At 38.2% G+C, this 18,488-nt stretch overlaps 1 protein-coding gene across 3 annotated transcripts; it reads right to left on the bottom strand.

The window, feature by feature from the left end:
- Positions 1 to 251: 251 nt before the first annotated feature.
- On the bottom strand, positions 252 to 15,951 carry LOC111865381 (major facilitator superfamily domain-containing protein 12-like). Of its 3 annotated transcripts, none has more exons than XM_023853360.2 (9): positions 15,893 to 15,951; positions 12,676 to 13,014; positions 11,898 to 11,981; positions 10,538 to 10,757; positions 8,671 to 8,788; positions 4,731 to 5,081; positions 4,387 to 4,498; positions 1,048 to 1,198; positions 252 to 909 (listed from the first exon to the last, which is right to left on the bottom strand). In XM_023853360.2, exons 2-9 carry the CDS (start codon positions 12,935 to 12,937, stop codon positions 675 to 677), a joined length of 1,533 nt encoding a protein of 510 aa, XP_023709128.1. In that variant the 5' UTR covers positions 12,938 to 13,014; positions 15,893 to 15,951; the 3' UTR covers positions 252 to 674. The 3 variants fall into 3 exon arrangements, with proteins under 3 accessions (XP_023709128.1, XP_023709127.1, XP_033607690.1); XM_023853359.2 differs by lacking the exon at positions 15,893 to 15,951 and adding an exon at positions 15,735 to 15,883; XM_033751799.1 differs by lacking the exon at positions 15,893 to 15,951 and adding an exon at positions 15,104 to 15,194.
- Positions 15,952 to 18,488: the final 2,537 nt, after the last annotated feature.

The following is an 18,488-nucleotide window of genomic DNA, read 5'->3' as shown; positions in this document are numbered from 1 at the left end:
TTGATGTTTGACATGTCCAATTGTAATTCTCTACAGCTATGGATGAAATAAATAATAATAATAAAAGGATTTTGAAGGAGGTAGTAGTGGTCTAATTTCAGAGCAATGTCACACCATTCATTTGGAGAGAGCACAGGAAATTATTAATTGAGTCAAATAACTGAATTAAGATGTATTAATGTCACTGACTCAAAGTATTTGGCATATTTACAATAACAAGACTGTGTTAGGAAAATATTTTGAAGCTTGGTAATTACATTTTATTGAACAAAACTGTTTTCATGACTCATGAAACTTCATAGTACATTACAATTCAATATTTATATCCAGCCAGAGAATTTTTTTATAAATTTTCCATGTCCCAGTCTTAAATTGAAAATTCATCAAAACCAGTACCAAAACACTTGAAACATTTTGAAAACTACTTACAAATGTCCAATATTTTGAGAATATTACATGTTAAAGTTGTTTGTACAATTTCATTACATGGCACAGCATCACAGAATGAGTTCATATATGCAACATTCTAATGCACATGCAGTCTGATCACATTCACTCACATTGTTGACTTTCTGATTCTAAGCAAAAGGAACTTCACCACATTTTTATTTTATAACACCCTCCCGGTCATTCGTGCAGTATTATTATAAGTAAAACTATAATTTTATTCACTGTCACAAATGTTTTATGCCATTGGGAAGGAAGCGCAATAATTTTTTCTTGTTCTGTGCTCTGTCTAAGGGTTTTAAATTTCCTCCTAATATGTTGTTGCCAACTCTGTGATTCATTCCAGGGTTTACAGAATGCAGTGATATTAGGACAATGAGGCCCAACACTGATGAGCTACCACACACATATGCTATTATATCACGATAGTAATGAGGATAAGAGCTGCTGGTGACATATTTCCTGCAAAGAAAAACAAAAGGAACATAATGGCACTTGTGGTTGCAATTTAATTGTAGCCCTTCTTGCAGCACCAGAAGTTATTCACTGCCTTAGAAACAGATCTACGTAAGATATTTTTGTGCATTAACAATAACTTACAGTTCTTCAATGATCATTACAGCTATTCCATTGAGCACTTTGTCAGCAAAAGTAACAGCACTGTAAATGAAGGCACCATTTTCAGTATGGGAACCAATTAAATCAGCTGTAATGCAGAGGCTTGTTACCATAGTTATGGAACTTCCTGCACCTGTAAAACAATGGCAGTTCCCGTTTTATAACATATTTCTCAACACAAAAAAACAAAAACAAATTCTAACATTACTTTTAAAACTTTTAAAATATGGAAGCAAAGTACTTAAATTAAAATAAAAAATACTAACTTAAATATGTAATATTTTATGTTGAAGTTTATCACAATTAGGGTGCAAAGTCTGAGTAGGGACAGTGACAAGATATTTCGGAAATGTGAGTATATTAACCTGTTAGGAAATACATGCATAATGCAACAATTCTGGTGCATTCACCCTATCATTGCCTTGAAAATTTCAGTTCATGAAGGACATATTTTCATGCTGCTTATAAGTAGTGTGAAACATGCAGGAATGTTGAACAATGGTAAAATCATTCCAGCAGTTCTTGAATTATGACTTTGGAAAGCAAAAATATTTTGTCAAACTTGATGTTCTCACAGTAGTAGTTATGAGGTTTTCTACCTTTTGCTATATAATGCTATATAGGTCACTGAAAGACAACTAATATTGTCACCTGCTTTCACATTGATTTCTTGCTTGGGTTTTCCTTCGACCCTAAAATGGAGGTCACATGTTCCTCGAAAATGTCTGTTAACTTTCAACGGATTACCCAGTGTTACATTCCAGAAGAGAGAACACTTAAAATATTCTATTCAATTGCTTAGAAAGAAACACAGTACTCATGAAAGAAGGATATGAGGCATAAAATTGGATTTGTTTTTCTCTAAAACTTGTGTTTGAAACATTTTTCACTCTTAATGATTTATACTTAAGACATGTAAGGAAATGCATGCGTGTCATTGTGGAAAGTGTCTGTTATTATTGTCAGATTTTAACCGAATTTGGTATCTGTCAAAAATTTTTAGTATTGGCCGCAAATATCAAATTTCATGAAAGTCAGAACAGAACCCACAAAAATTGGAAAATCTGCAATCATGAAATGAGTTCCAGTAGGTCCATAATCAAATTCTGAACAAAAGAAGAATGTAAAATGAATTCATAAATATGGATGCAACAGTATAGAGTCAGAAGTGGAACTATATCCAATCAGTTTCCTGTTCTTGAACTGGAAACCAAAAACTAAGAATATCCATTTCCATTAATGGATTTTATTTCGCTGTCCTCACTTTTCATTACTGCTGTTAATGTATTTCCTCCAATTATACTGACTGCCCAGCCTAAGTCACACACTGTCTTTTACTGCTTGATCAGATGAATCTAGATTTGAAATACCATTCATGTCATGGATGTTTTTTCTTTGTCCTTATGTTGTCTTCTGTAGGTACAGGCTTTGAGCTGGACTCACCCAAGGCGTCCTACCAAAGGCCCAAAAGAGTCATAGTTAATTCTGAATTGACTGAAACAGGTCAGATTTATAAACCACACAAGGTGAAAAAAAAAATATTGTCAGATATCCGGGGTTTGTCTTCCTAATAAGAAGGGTTTGGGATTTCTGATTGAATTTATTAGACCTTTCCAACAAGAGTTCACAAATCACTATCTGACATACTATCATCTTCTTCTGACTGGACACTCCATGGAAACTAGCCTGACTTCCAACTGAACTCTCAAAGTCAAAGTCAAATTCAAATTTACTTTACGTCTGGCAGTTTATCGCCAATCAGTTTTGAGACCCAAGACCAGCGATTTTCCACCCCAACTGAAAGCTTGCGGTATTAGTCCTTATGTGTCATCCTCTCTGACGAGAAGATGGAATTGTCTGTTATGAATATGCTTGGCCTTTCGTCAAATATACATTTCGAACATATTGCATGTTGTTGAAGAATTCTTGCTTTTGCACTACACACAAGTCCTCTGTCACTACAGGCTTTCCAGAGCAGATCATGCCTATCTTACATATCTTATGCTACAATGGCAGCCTAGTCACTTGAACCATCGTAAGCTTGACCATCTCCAAGTTTAAGCCTCCTTGAACTGTCAATTCAAGTCAAAGTCACATTGCGACTGACAATCAGTCAGTCAGTCAGTCTTGGTGTCGAGCCCAATCTGGGGCTCGTGACCACATACTTATTACTGTTTGACAGTTATGGTCTTGTTATTGTGGGGCATTTGTCTGCAGTAACAAATCATTTGAACTGTCAATTATTGCTGACTTCTAGTTATATAGCTTTGGGTCATATCACAGCACGGAAAACACATCCGTTGCCTAACAGTGGATGTCCTTTATTGTCACTTATTGTTGTAGCATTATCCAGCAATGGGTTGTTTGCCAAGAATGTCTCTATGCATCTATTTTCTGCCATAAAATTAAAGCTATCCCTGTAACAGGCCGTGAAGCCCCATAGGGTTGTGAGACGTTGAGGGTCCCACATTTTCTAGACAATCGGCTCAAAGATGGCAGTAAGGTTGTCAGCCTTACGTGCCAGCCATGATTTATTTTCTGCCATGTCAACCACAAAATTAACATATAAATGATGGTTTAAAAATGTGTAGATAAAAAGAAGCAGATCATAGTTACTTGAAATAAGTAGATAGAATAAGTGTAAAATAACATCTGAGGTGCATCCAGATGTTTCATGCGTGAAATGAATGAATGCAATGGCCATGGCTTCGCTCCCCAGACAATTTCAATGTGATCTCATCAGTGGATTACAAGGCAGAGTGGAATATTCTCAAAAGATACATTTGGTTCTTAGTATAAATATCTTTCATCTTTGTCTATTGATAATGAAAATTTATGTTTATTGAGAGATTTTAATAAAAATCGATTTTAATCCATTGAATGGCAGCTGAGTTGGCCATATAGACATACAGACAGTTGGGCAGTCAGACAGATAGATACACAAACAGACATGACAAAGCTAATAAGTACTTTTTGTAATTCTTGTGGACAAGACTAAAAAATGAATTTAATTTAAAAACTTACATTCTTTTATTGATTGTCTTCATGTGAAGAGCCAAGTTCACAGATATCCAAACAATAATGTATAAAATGCCTTTATTTTCTTCATTTTTAGAGGTTAAATATTGATATTAGGCAAAAATTATAATAATAATGATGTAGGTTTTCAAAGACTTTGCTATGATTGACGAACTTTTTGTCTGGTTATATGTAATTATTCAAAATTTATATTATTCAGGTGAAAATTATTTAAAAGCACAATTAAATTGCTGTAAGAGAATTTTCTACAGGTCTAATTAGCATTAGACTAAAAATACATACCAAGTAACACAGCCACGCCATAAATGGAAAAGATAAGGTATTTCTGTGTCATTCCAAATCGTATCCACACACAGCCCAATATACTGATCACTGCTCCGCACAGATAACTGAGCTGAAAATGTACATTGAAATGTCTCACTTCACATCACAAATTTACAGCACAGTATTTTCGCCAGTATTCATCAGGCACGTTCTGCTTCCCTGATCGTCTGTAATATTTATTCTAACATCAATAAATATTTCTTATAGTTTATGTGGTTGTCTCTCCATGCCAATGGATTTGACATCCCACATAATTTTCACAAAATGTTTCTGCCATGACCTGGTACTCACACCTATCTTACCTTGCTTCCATATAGACTGTTAAGGTATCTGATCCCAACCGATGCTAAAAATGAGGAGAGATAACACACAAAAGGAACACTGGCTAGAAGTTCCTCTCCTTCAGTTGGACTCTCATTCAGGTAAAGTGGCATATACACAAGACTTATTGTGAGAAATAGTCGACTGGTCACATAGAGCAGTGACACTTGAAACAAAGCCGGAGATTGAAGATAGCTAAGAAGTCTTCTCATGGATGATGACTCTTGTTCAGTTGTATGTTGCCAACTTGTATGTGTGCTCACTTTCCACATCCCAAAGTGGAAGAGACTATTGGTGGTTACTCCTATAGCTATCCCAAACATTACAACATCCTGTAAAACATACACAGTTAAGAATTATATACTAGGAAACATGTCAGACATATGCAAACAGCTCTTTTATTTCCTCAGAAGCTTTACTTTAAATATATTTCATGTAATTCATCAACTTTTAAATTTTAAGGTCTCAGAATTTGGCTCCATTGAGCCCTGTGACAAATGAAACCTTTGAAGTAAATTCTTGCAGTAAAGCAGTAGTTCACTTTTATAAAGTTGGAAATCAGTTCTCTAATTTTGATTTCTCAGTCTGAAAGTTATGATAAAATATTGTTCAGTGTATGAGTAACTAAAGACAGGGTTTAAAATGGTCAATCAATTTACTGACCACTTATACACATAATTTATAACTACAAGTAATAAAAGCGCCATCGATAATCTCAATATTTTATAGATCACGAGAGCTCACGTTAAGTCTTCTCAGTCTACTTTCACTAGTCACTTCCTCTTAAAGAATCTTAACAGTGCAATTTCTTCAGCTTCTGTACTCACATCACTCCCTGATGGCTAATACTCCACAATACACAGGAGACTTATGGCACCAGTTGTCTTGCTTATAACCCCTTGGCACAGACCATGTAGAAAATATGGTTTCCCAGCTTTCTTCTATTGTTACATGTGATTTGTTGCCATGGGAATATGTTTGTTTAAGAAGGTGATGCTCAGTAAAGGCTGAGTATATTTGCTTATTAAGAATTTTTTGTCTAGCAGCAAATGTTGTTTTGTTGCCTGTTTCACAGTCACTACCTAACAATGGGTCTTTACATGCTACAATAACAAATTAACATATAAGAGGGGGGTTTATATGAAATCTGACAAAAATATAGATTATCCAACAATAGCAAGATCATTAAAAACTATGAATAATGTGACACGTAAATCTATTGCTAAGTAATGGCTTGTTGAAACACGTCTCCAAGGTTATGACAGAGACATTGATCCTAGGCAACACCTACATTATCTTTCCTGTTATACTGGCTAAGTAAAGACTATTCACACATCAGTGAAAGACACATTTTGATGTCAACCACAAAAACAAAGTGAACCATCGCACAGAATGTTTCATATCCAGTCAGTGTAAAGGCAGCTTACATCGAGAGAACTGCCCAGAAGAGTTCAAAAATGCAGAAAAGAAGAGATATATGCAGGAGAATTCTACCGAGTAGTAGAAACCCAGTCCAAGAGCAAGACAGAAGAAAAGAGATTGGGCACAGACATGCTCACCGAATTTGTACAAGGACCATCTAAGAGTGGATATATTGAAGACTTTGTGTGTTACTGTTCCAGTACCATTTTGAAGTGTTATAAGTATTTGTACAGCCATCTGGTGATTGTTCAACAAATCGATTCTTCAATCCAGAGAAATAATTAATTACTTTTCGCTTTACCAGGATACGTGTCAGTACCAAAGGGGATTCAAGACATCTAAGCAAAGGTGAGGTAAAAATGGAAGACAAAGAACAAGGTAGTCGAAGGCTACATTTGGAAATTCTGGGGGAGTAAGATATATCAAGTTTGAGAGACCCCACAAAAAGGAATTTTAACCTGAAGAACAATATAAATAAATGTAAAGTTTCCAGCCCCTGGATGGTTACTGAGAAAATATGGTAAAAAACTGATACTATAACATATTCAGAATGCGTATGGAGCAGACACCAACAAAGATTGACCATGGAGCGGCACATTATCTTCATATTGAATGAGGGCTGAGAATGTATCTTTAGGGCATTTTTCATCATAATCCTCCAATATTGCAATCAAATTTGACATATAATGGGATAATTTTGTATTATCATGCGATTTTCAGTTACACATATCACTCACATGAATTTCAGAGCTCTGTCCTAGGATTCCACTGCATATAATGAAAGTGTGCATGAATTAGTTTATACCTGGTTTACTTAGTGATGTTGTCAGTAATTCAGACTATGCAGCATTGAATGGCAGGGCAGTTAGTGCATAATGAAATGGATAGGATGAGATGGACACAACCATGACCTAACTTGTGGTACTGCCTCAGCATTTTCCTGAATGGACTGGGAAAACTATGAGAAACCTCAGTTATGATAATCACTGTCCTGGCTGATATTCACACCAGCATTTCCTGATTATGAATCAGATGCATTACCAATTGAGCCATCAAAGAACCATGAGATACTTCTCATAGGATAACTGGTAACCAGGCAAAATTCGAACTGGATACCTTCAATTAACAAGTCTAACATATTATCCCTCAACCAAACTTCTTGGTAAGGTATGGTTGTAGAAATATTTCTGCACATTGAAAACCTTCAAAAGTGGAATCATCCATGGGGTATTGTTCATAAGGATGGAAGTCATGACAACATCTTGTAACCGCTCTTGGCTACCACTTCTAGCAACCGTTGGGTGCTACTTCTTGTAACCGCTCTTGGCTANATCAGATTGGGAGTACCACAGGGATCAATTCTTGGGCCATTATTTTCTTTATTATATATAAATGATTTGCCAGCAGCAGTAAATATNCCACTTCTTGTGACCGTCCCCTATCTATCTTTATATTTATTTATTTGTTTATTTATTTATTTGCCCGTTTCGGTAGAACACTTGACTCATTTATTTGCCAGCTTCGGTAGAACACTTCACTCTTCTCAGGGTTGCATCACGGTAATGACTGGGTCAACGAGGAGACTACACATTTAAAGCTAGTCCACTGATACAGATCAAAGACACTATTTTCTGCTTAATCACAAATTGTTTATTTCAGAAGCGAACACTATATCTTTATTGGCAAGTACGGAGTAACGTGCCCTTTTTATTATTATCAAAGATTAATCGAAGCAAATAAAAACTGTTAAATTTAGATATACTTGGAGAGCGCAGCTCAACACGTCTGCCTCTGGTGAATTCAAAATGCCAAGTCCTTCTGCTCACTCTATCCTGCGGGAGCGTCACTTCATCCACTGTATAGGATTTGAACTGACGGCCTTTCTCCCAGACAAGAATAGTTTCCTAATGGCTGATTTTAACTGCCAATTCATCATACCATCAGTACTAGACAATCACATTACTAACTTTGAGAATAAAGAGATCCAAAGATATTGAACCCGGAACCCTACATGTGAAAGCGGTTATTTCTTAGTTTAGGGTCTAATTACATCCTTCCGAAGACACTTTTATAACAGCTACCCTGTTAGCAAAACAACATTTACATATTCGGCAAACTACAGACATGTCTTTTCATAATTGCCTCGACCCTTCTCGGTCACCCAAGCTGCAGGTAACAAAACAAGGCAGTTGTTCCTGTCCAAATGCGAAAAGTAAGTCATAACTTCTTAATGGATGGGTCTCCCTAATAAATCAGTCTCTCTATTGAAATGGCTAAAGAGGAACATAGCGTCCATTAGAGAGTGTTAAAAGGTTTGGACTGTCACAATCTTGATATGAAGAAGAAAATTAACTTTTGTACTAAGAATGTGTATTGTATCTAAGTTTTAAAAAGGTTCTGGGCACATTTCAGATTAAGAGGTGATACAACTACGTGTACAAATACATAAGTAGCTAATCAAGTTATTGTCTTTTAAAAACAAAGTAACTGTTAACATACCCAAAATTTATATTCATCATCAGGTCCAATCTTATCTAATCCATTTCCTTTTGTAGCACGAAATACACTCCAAGTTATAACATACACAGCTAGACTGGAGCAGACTGATGCAGAGTACCTGAAAAAATATGCAACATTTAGAGCAAAAGTGGTGTATTAAAAGTAGACATGTATGTTTATATATGTGATCTAAGATCTGAAGAACTACAGTGAAAGTAATTTTTGAAGAAAGGTGTCCATAATTTCATTGAACCGACATACAGGATCTGATATGTAAGCTTATAACCCAAAAAATTCTCAGAAGAACTTACAATGCCTATTTAAGTCTTCTATGCTACAAGCTGGAAGGTCGCAGGTTCAAGTCCCGACGAGGTCATTGGATTTTTTCATTTGACCTAATCCTTCCAGCCGCACTAGGCCCTGGGGTTTACTCAGCCTCTAACAGAAATTAGTACCAGGAATTAATTAAAAATAATTTTCCTGGGGAGTAAAGCATGAGCGGCGCATAAGGCTGACAACCTTACCGCCATCTTTGAGCCGATTGTCTGTATAGTGTGGGACCCTCAACGTCTCACAACCCTATGGGCCTTCACGGCCTGGTACAGGGATAGCTTTACTTTTTTTCTTTATAATGCAATGATATTAGTTTAACAACATAGATTCATACTTAATTCACTAAATTTTTGTTAATTGTTTAAAATGTCATTGAAATTATTAAAATATATGTACATTTGGTGTTATGCTACATGTTTCAGTTGCATAGGGCCATCTTCAGACAACACATTTTATTAAAGGGGTCTACTGCACTGTACACTTGGTCAAATAGTAATCATTAAGGCACATCGTTGTTGTTGTTGTTATTATTGCTTTTTCAAAATTCTGATGTTGTAGGATGACTTTATAGGATGATTTTCTTCCTATATGATATGTTTTGGCTATTTTCATGCCCCATTGGGTATGCCGTTCTCTTGGTTGTGTGTATCTAGATAAACGAAATCAACCGCAATATATAAGATAGGAAGAAATTNNATCCTATAAAATCATCCTACAACATCAGAATTAAAAAAAAAAAATAATAATAACAACAATGAAATACGTTAATAAATACTATTTGACCAAGTGTACAGTGCAGTAGACTCCTTTAAAAATAATGTGTTTCCTGAAAATGGCCTTATGTGGCTGAAACGTGTAGCATAAACACTGAATGTATGTATATTTTAATGACATTTTAAACATTTAACACAAATTTAGTGAATTAAGTGTGAGTAAATGTTGTTAAGGCCGGTCACGGTAGCCGAGCGGTCTAAGACATGCACTGTCTTCGCTCGCTCGGAAGCCGAGATCATGGGTTCGAATCCCACTCAGGGCATGGATGTTTGTGTGCGTTTTTCTGTGTTTGTCTACAGGTAGAAGCCTTGCGATGAGCTGATCACTCACCCAAGGAGTCCTACCATATGTGTAAGATCTAGAAAAACCGAAGTGAATGGAGTTCACGGAAGCAGGCCTAGGCCCACTGGGGCTGTAGTGCCAGGGAAGAAAAAAAAAGTTGTTAAATCAATTGTGTGCCATTACAGAAAGAAAGCAAGACTGTAAGATAATATACTAGCAAACCTTGCACTTCAAAAGACACAGAAGACACAGACGGACCTTGCACATTATGACTGTGAAGCCAAAAATCCTCTGAACCTACTCCGTGAAAGATAGTAAAAGAAGTTAGGGATTTAATTAAATATTAATAATTTTACCAATGAATGCCTTAGTTTTCAGTTTACCTGAAGAGAGCCATAGCCTCTTCAAAGCATATTCTACATAAAAATAGATCAAGAAATATGCTCTGACTGCAAAAAGTGTTTAGAAGTAACCATACCTAAGGGCAGTAAGCTCTGATCTACCCTGTTGTGTTGGTGTCAGATCAGGAAGCAGTGCTAAATGTGAGATCTGAACCATAGCCCATCCTCCCTGGAATACAGCTATAAGGGTTGCATAGTACAAAGCCAGCAGCCAATAGTTGGTGGTTATGTCCGTACCCTTACAGCCAGGGCATGGTGCAAAGAGTAGGGGAAAGGAGAGCAGAACGAACATTGAGCCTGCAATCATTTCAAGACATACAAAATTTCTACATATAAGTAACAAGTCTCTTAGGAAATAAAATTCCCGAATGACCACGCCTATTTCACTAAAGTATAAATATTTTTGAGAAGTAATTCAATTCCAGCAAATCTGATTAAAATTTAATACATATGCTATTATTTAACAAATTTCCATTAGTAAAATATTAGAATTAGATAAAATTAAATATCTCTTACTGTACTTAAATATAAAAAATATAGCATATACAAAGATTAGACTTCCACTGTTATGATTATGATAGCATTATGATAAACTGAGCGTAAATGACAAACCACCTCTGTGGTCTAGTGGTCTGAGTTCCTGGCTACAGATCCAGAGGTTCCGGGTTCGATTCCCGGCGCTACCAGATTTTCTGGGAAGTAGTGGGTCTGGAACGGTATCCACTCAGCCTCATGAGGATAACTGAGGAGCTATTTCAAGGAAACAGCGGCTCCGGTCTAGCAAACCGAGATTAACGGCCGTGGGGATCCTATGCGCTGACCACGTGACACTCTCTATCTGCTAAAGTTGCCACTAACTTCGTCGACTAGTGGCGGTCGCTCGGTCTGTATAGTTCGCTTGCGGACTACATGCCACGGAGTTTGTTTTTGTTTGAATGTAAATAACATAACAGAGGTTTAGAAATAGTTCTGGGAAAATATAGCCCGACAAAAGAAATCCATGACATGACCCACAAAATACTGTCCATTTTCTTTGAATTCACCTGCAATTCCACATCAAATCAACTGGCGCACGTAACTCACACTGTAATGACGCCAGGTTTCAGTCCTTACCAGGGTAACTCACGTCTTCCTCCAAGTACATTCTTTAACATATTCAACTTTAGTAATTTCCTCTTATTATTTTTTTCTGAGAGTACAAGGTATAAATGAGCCAGGATAGCGCAACCGCTATGTAAATAAAACAGCAGTTTAGTCATATGACTGACTTCATGCTAATCTACGCACAACATACGTCAGTATGCTGAAACTGTGTTTATGGTTTTGTTCAGCAGTAATTTTGTTAATTAAGTTCTCAAATATGTTACAATAGCATAGTCAACGGTGTTACATTTATGTTACATTAATTATAATAAATGTTACTGTTTAAATACTTACCTACAATGTGCCATGTTTTTCTGCTTCCAATGCGGTCAGACATTATTCCCACAATTGGTGTGCATATCCCATCAGTCAGCTGACCTGTAATTCAGACAACAAATTTTATCGTAATTTTAACTGATAATATGGTCATGTGGGGCGCACGCGGTAGCGTAGTTGGACGAGGCACAGTGTTACAAGCCGGAAGGTCGTGGGTTTGATTCCCGATGAGGTCATTGGATTTTTCAGTTGAACAAATCTTTTCAGCCGCGCTGTGGTCCTGTGATCGACTCAGCCTTTAACAGAAATGAATACCAGGAATCTTCCTGGGAGTAAAGGGAGGCCTGCGTGTAAGGCTGACAACCTTACCGCCATTTATCAGCCGATTGTCTAGAAAAGGTGGCAGCCTCGACGTCTCACAACCCTATGGGCCTCCACGGCTTGCTCCAGGAGTAGCTTTGTAGAGCCATGTAGTCAGAGTTATCAGGGGCCTATATTCTCGCTGAATTTTTCGAGATGGAATGGGAATGGGATTTCCACTGCTATTAATAGTTGTTTGCAAGTTATTTAAAATTCCGTATTAACTCCAAATATTTTTATTATTGGATGATATGAGAGAGATTATTTATGATGACCAGCCTAGGGTGACTTATTTTCATCACATTATCTCGGAATGCTGCTGTCATCACTCACAAATAGAACTATGGGTAAAGAGAAGGGTGTTTTAAAACTAAATAATTTTGTGAAAGGAATGTTTAAATATATACTCGTGACAGAGGATACCATTGGAACTCACCTATAAGCAGCATAGCCCCGGAAAGTTCAGGCGTCATGCCAATCACCATTTGCAGGAACAATAGCGTGTATGAAAACCACATGGCCGCAGTGATATCATTAAAGACATGTCCCAACGCATATGCAGCTTTCAGAGGCAGGGACAGATGGTTGGTATGTCGAGACCCGTAACCGTTTGTGGAGACCTCACGTGACTGAACAAGAGGCGTATGCTCTCCAGTGGTCTCTGTAGCGCTCTGCGTTGTGAATTCCATTTCATCCATTCTGCTTAATTTGCTGGCTTCGATTTTAATAAATTACTGATTATGATGTATTGTGTGCATGCTCTCTTTATACGAAGCTGGAAGAAACGTATGGTTCAGTTATCACAGATAATTTTATATAATAAGAAGCGAAAAGAATACAAAAGAGCATAACATTTAGTACATAACACGCGAAGGTTCAGACATGGCTTCCATGTACGCATTCGCTTGCAATTCTAGTATGGTACTGAAAACAAACGACATTCAGTCCAATGAAAGAATATTCCGGTTGGCTGGAATAAATCCACTGATAATAACAGAGAGGGGAGGAGGGATAAGGAGGAGGAGGAGGAAGCGGTGGAGTCGGAGGAGAATAGATGATGAAAATTCGATTCAATTCACCATTTTTTACATGCTAAATTCCAGCAACCATAGACCATTTACAGGGTCAGCACGAATAAAAAACGACAACAACAACAATAAAAATCATACCAGAGACAAATATGCATATAAAGGAAAGGTTAATCGGTTATTGTTATTTCAATCTGAACACAAGTTTCTAAAAATATCTACAGATTTACAACCCGCATTAGCAGCGGAAACGCATGTATATGAAGGGAAGTGACTGGAGAAGCAACAGAACATAGGGAAGATCCGTATTTTGTGAGCAGGGACACGAATACCTGCTGTCTGAAGAACTTCAGCGCCATTATAAATATTAATTACAAAAATAACAACGGAATGGCGACAGTGAAATTAGATCTTGTCAAATACAAAATCAAGGCATTATTCTGCAGAAACACTGATATTGGTCTGGTGTTCAGGTGTCTGTGGTCTAGTGGTCAGAGTTCCTACAGATCCAAAGATCCGGGTTCGATTCCCGGCGCTACCATATCTTCTGAGAAGTAGTGGGTCTGGAACAGGGTCCACTCAGCCTCGTGAGGATAATTATGGAGCTCTTTCAAGGAAATAGAGACTCCGGTGTAGAAAACCGAACTAAATGACCGTGGGGATTCGTTGCGCTGACCATGCGACACCCTCTATCCGCTAAAGTTGGCACTAACTTCACCGACAAACGGTGGTCGGTCGGTCGGTATAGTTCGCTTAGGGACTAAAACCACGGAGTTTGTTTGTTAAGGTATTCATGTCATAAGAACAGTAATGTTTCAGGTATATTACTTTTAATATGTGACCTTGGAAGCCTATGGAAAGCAGTATCATTATTACTCTGCTAGAGACAAGGTCAATATATTCTACTCCGTTCTCATGTAAGAGATATCTTATAGACTGACCTCAGCAGGTTTTGTTACCCTGTTCCAAGTGAACGTTACAAGCCGGTTTGTGTTTGTGGGTGAGGGGGAACTGTCATCACGTTTTATAACTGTTGACAACCCAGTTCAGGTGTCATTAAGGGCAGAATACAGTCACGGGCAATGACAAAATGGTTCGCACTCCTTTTTATGAAAGACAGAAACCAAGATTAATGCAAATTTGGAAATTTGTCTTCATTTAAATTTAGTTTGAGACTTATCTCCAGCTAGCGTAGTCGGTATAGCGACTGACTATGGGCTTGACGACCGAGGGGTCGGAGTTCGAGTCCCAGTGGGGATTTCCAATCGTCCAGACCGTCTCTGGGGTTCAACCAACCTCCTATACAATGGGTACCGGGGGATCTTTCCCGGGGGTAAAGCGGCCTGGGTGTGAAGCTGACCAATCACCTCCAACTAGTGCCGAGGTCAAGAAAATGTAGATCTATACACCAACTCATCCATATGCCTTCATGGCGTAGTGCTCAATTAGTTAAGCACGGAGAAGCAATACTTCATATGCGGTGTTTGCACAAGGCAAGAAAATCAGACTTTAATAAGACGGTGGGATCTGTCTGCCCGAAAATTTCATATGGACAACTAAAATAAATTTGTATTAAACCCGACGGTTCTACTTTAAAATCTGAATTTCATGTTGATTCGTAATGAAGGAATATTCTTCACTTTATACCGAGTTCAAATCGAATTTGTAATTTTTCTGAAACACTGCTTGTCGTTAAAAATTATAGTGTAAACACACAAAACACAAATTGCAGATCACGATAAGGTTTTAAAATTTTATTCTAATAGTTTGTGTGTGTGGCGACATATTTAACGAAATGTAATTAAAAATGAATAAAGTTACCTGTTTTTCAATTACCTGAAAAAGATTTGTATCTGCAATAAAGGAAAATGAAATCCGTGTAGGATTGCAAGGAACTACTGTGGAAGATACATGTTCAGTAAAAATATCCTCTGTTGTTGCATTGTTAAGTTTTCTAAGGCACAGATCACTGACAACGCCAACTGTTGGTAAGAAACACAGATGATTTGTTGAGTCCCCTAAAGAAGAAACACAGTTACTGCAGAAAATATTTCCATACTTTTGAATACAACTGCTCATTGTTAAGGCGCGTCGTGCTCGTGTGATTCGCTATGCTCGCGAGTAATGTGGACGATGGTGTATAACACACAGCGATATTGGGGTTTCAGTGACTGAGGCTAGCTCTTTATAAGGGACCCAACAGCATAGGTGTTTTCCCTCACCTGAGGACAGAAACAGATCCAGTTTCCGAAACGTCGTGTTTTTCTTAGTTATCTTAAAACCAGGACGATGGATAAAGTCCGAAAACCCAATATCTCTGTGAGTAACGTTCTGGACTTGCACTGAAATCTCTGCCACGACACCAGTTATATTGACTAAGGTCGTTCATGATTTTTCTCAGTCTTTCCAGGCAAATAATGGGGTGCTCTCTCCATTAGACCACTACATCTTCCTCTCAGATTCTTACCATTTATTATTCACCAGTCATCCTACCATTCAACGCTATATAATCTGATATACTGAAGGCGTCTCCAGGTCAACCACAAGAAACAAATTACACTGCGAACATTCTTCCTTCCACAGTTTCGTGACGACACTGAATGTAACAGCACTACTTTCTCTTACCTGTATTTCGCGCCGCCGTTTCATGACACACTGACGTTTCAACGTGACGCTGAGTTTCTAAGCGAACAGTAGCAGTACTGGTTGGGGCCAGATCACCTTATCCCTTCTGCCGCCAGCAGACGCTAAGGAAACATGTGTAATAAGATTATTATATTGATTAATTTGGAGGAGACGGCCTCTATGTAGGACGGGTAGACGTGAACATGAGATCCTGACAAAGACAGTGGGTGGACCCCCAACTTGGGGCCTGGATCTAGGCCTGGGTGAGGGAATGGTAGTATTTTACCGTATAACAAGCTCTTTGCAAGCAGCGAACTGTAGACATAGAGGAGAACTCGTATTTCGTCTTTATGATTACTCAACGAATTCATATGAAATTTGGTATTGGTATCTCCATCGACTATGCTGGTTGAATTCAAATACGATTTTCACTTCTTTCCACGTTATATAACTTCTGCAGTTAGAACAATGTCACTGAATAGCCCAAGACTCAACAAATTTAATAATTTCTTGCCAGTGGAAGGCGGAAGTGTGAACCTCCACTGTTTCTGTTAAGGAGCTACAAGTTTAGTGCGCAAGTACGAGAGGGATACACATTAATTTTACGTGTAACATTGGTGTGACGTAGGCATGAAAGGAATGACCCATGTTTCTGAGGTGATTCGACGTTGCAGGTACGAGGTGTCCAGACGCTACACAGACATTTCTCTAGGAAGCCATACGAATGATTCGAGCCTGTCTGATCCATTTATGAGATATGTGGACTTGGTTTACTCAAACTGAGTACAGAAAGAACCAATCAATGCCTTGCTTCTTCATGCAGTAAGCAAAGAGTGGTGTAAGAAACCGGGGAGAACTATTGGCGCAACTGATTGCTATGTAGGTCGGCTTTAGCCAACTGCTCATACACGTCCTTCTGCAAACACCAGATTAACAAAGTTTCAAGCTCCCTGTAAGTGATACGAAAAATCAGCATATCCTTACACGATATTCGTAATTAACTTTTGCTATAATGGGAACACGAAAAGACAAGCGTATTTTTCCCTCTTACTCACCGCCAGTACAGATAAAAACGGTCCTTGTAAAGCGTTTTTTCTTATATAGTCAATCCACAGCTTCATCAAGTTTAAGTGCATTGGACATTCAAAAATCGCATATTATTTTCGTCATGTCCGTTCGTCCGTACACCCGCAAATAACAATGATTGAATTGCCTGACCGATATGAAAGGAACTCTGTACTCATGTGGTACACAGACGCTAAATTTTGTAAAATAATTTTGATCTATATTTGGTTTTGTTCATCTTAATCATCACACTACTTAAGGGCATAAATAGACTTTTACATGCAGATTTTAACTCCTTTGGCAGATGTGACACTTCCTCTATGCGAGTGTTTACACGTAACGTCTAAAAAGTGTACTGACTAAAATTAATTTGAAGGGCTATTTTGCTAAAGGTTGTAAATGAATTCTTCTTCTTCTTCTCCTTCTTCTTCTTCTTCTTCTTCTTCTTCTTCTCCTCCTCCTTCTTCTTCTGATTTTCCTTAATCCTTTCAATTCCACACTGAGCTCCTGAATACATTTTGAGATATGAGTGATTTTTTGGCGCTACAGCCCCAATTTGGGCCTTGGCCTGCCTCCATGAAACTCTCCGTTTCACTTCGGTTTACTAGATCTTAGGCATTCAGTAGGACCCCTTGGACGGGTGAGCAGCTGGTCGCAAGGCCTCTACCTGTACATAAAGACAGAGAAAACACGCGCCCACGCGCGCGCGCGCGCGCACACACACACACACACACACACACACCAAACATCCATGCCTTGCGTGGGATTCGAACCCACGATCCCGGCTTCCGAGGGAGCGAAGGCAGTACATGCCTTAGACCGCTCGGCTACCGTGACCGGCAATGTATAAAACTAATATATAAGAATTCAGTTCGTACCTCACAGGAAACAGATCCGAACCCACGATCCCAGCTTCCGAGCGAGCGAAGACAGTGCATGCCTTAGACCGCTCGGCTACCGTGACCGGTATGTTGTGAATGATTCCCTTCGAATTAAATTCTCTTGTTTGGGGCCCATTACTATGAGGATCATAAAGTGCATTCGTTAAAGTGAAGCACAAGTCTAAATGATTTAGAGAAAGGCATTAAAAAGCAACAGACGTACCTGTTATACATGAGAAATCGAAGGAGGACAGATGAAAGAGTAATAGCAAGTTTCAGCTGGAAAATATGAAGGAAAGAAGCAAATTAAGGGGCCTTGAAGCAAGTAGGGGGATTAAATTAAAAGGAACCTTAAAGAAATGTGATATGAGGATGTGGCTCTATTCGACTAATGTTGGAAAGTTTCCAGTGAGGGGTGGCCTTTTGTGATCACCGTCGTGAATCTTTAGAGTTCATAAAGATGTGAAATGTCGTACCCACCTGAAGCAATGTAAACCCAATATCGCGAAGATAATTAGCTCCTATTTAAGGAACTGTGCCACGTCAGTCAAGAGTTTATATGAAAGTCGTGTAAGGAGGCTGAAAAGCATTCAAAGAACCGTGTATATTAAAACAGTTCAACAAAGTATGGAATACGTGTTTAACAAATA

This window comes from Cryptotermes secundus, unplaced genomic scaffold (assembly GCF_002891405.2).
Source record: "Cryptotermes secundus unplaced genomic scaffold, Csec_1.0 scaffold254, whole genome shotgun sequence".
NCBI classification, from domain to species: domain Eukaryota; kingdom Metazoa; phylum Arthropoda; class Insecta; order Blattodea; family Kalotermitidae; genus Cryptotermes; species Cryptotermes secundus.
The sequence above is the reverse complement of the archived record's forward strand: the minus strand, read 5'-3'. Positions and strand labels throughout refer to the sequence as shown.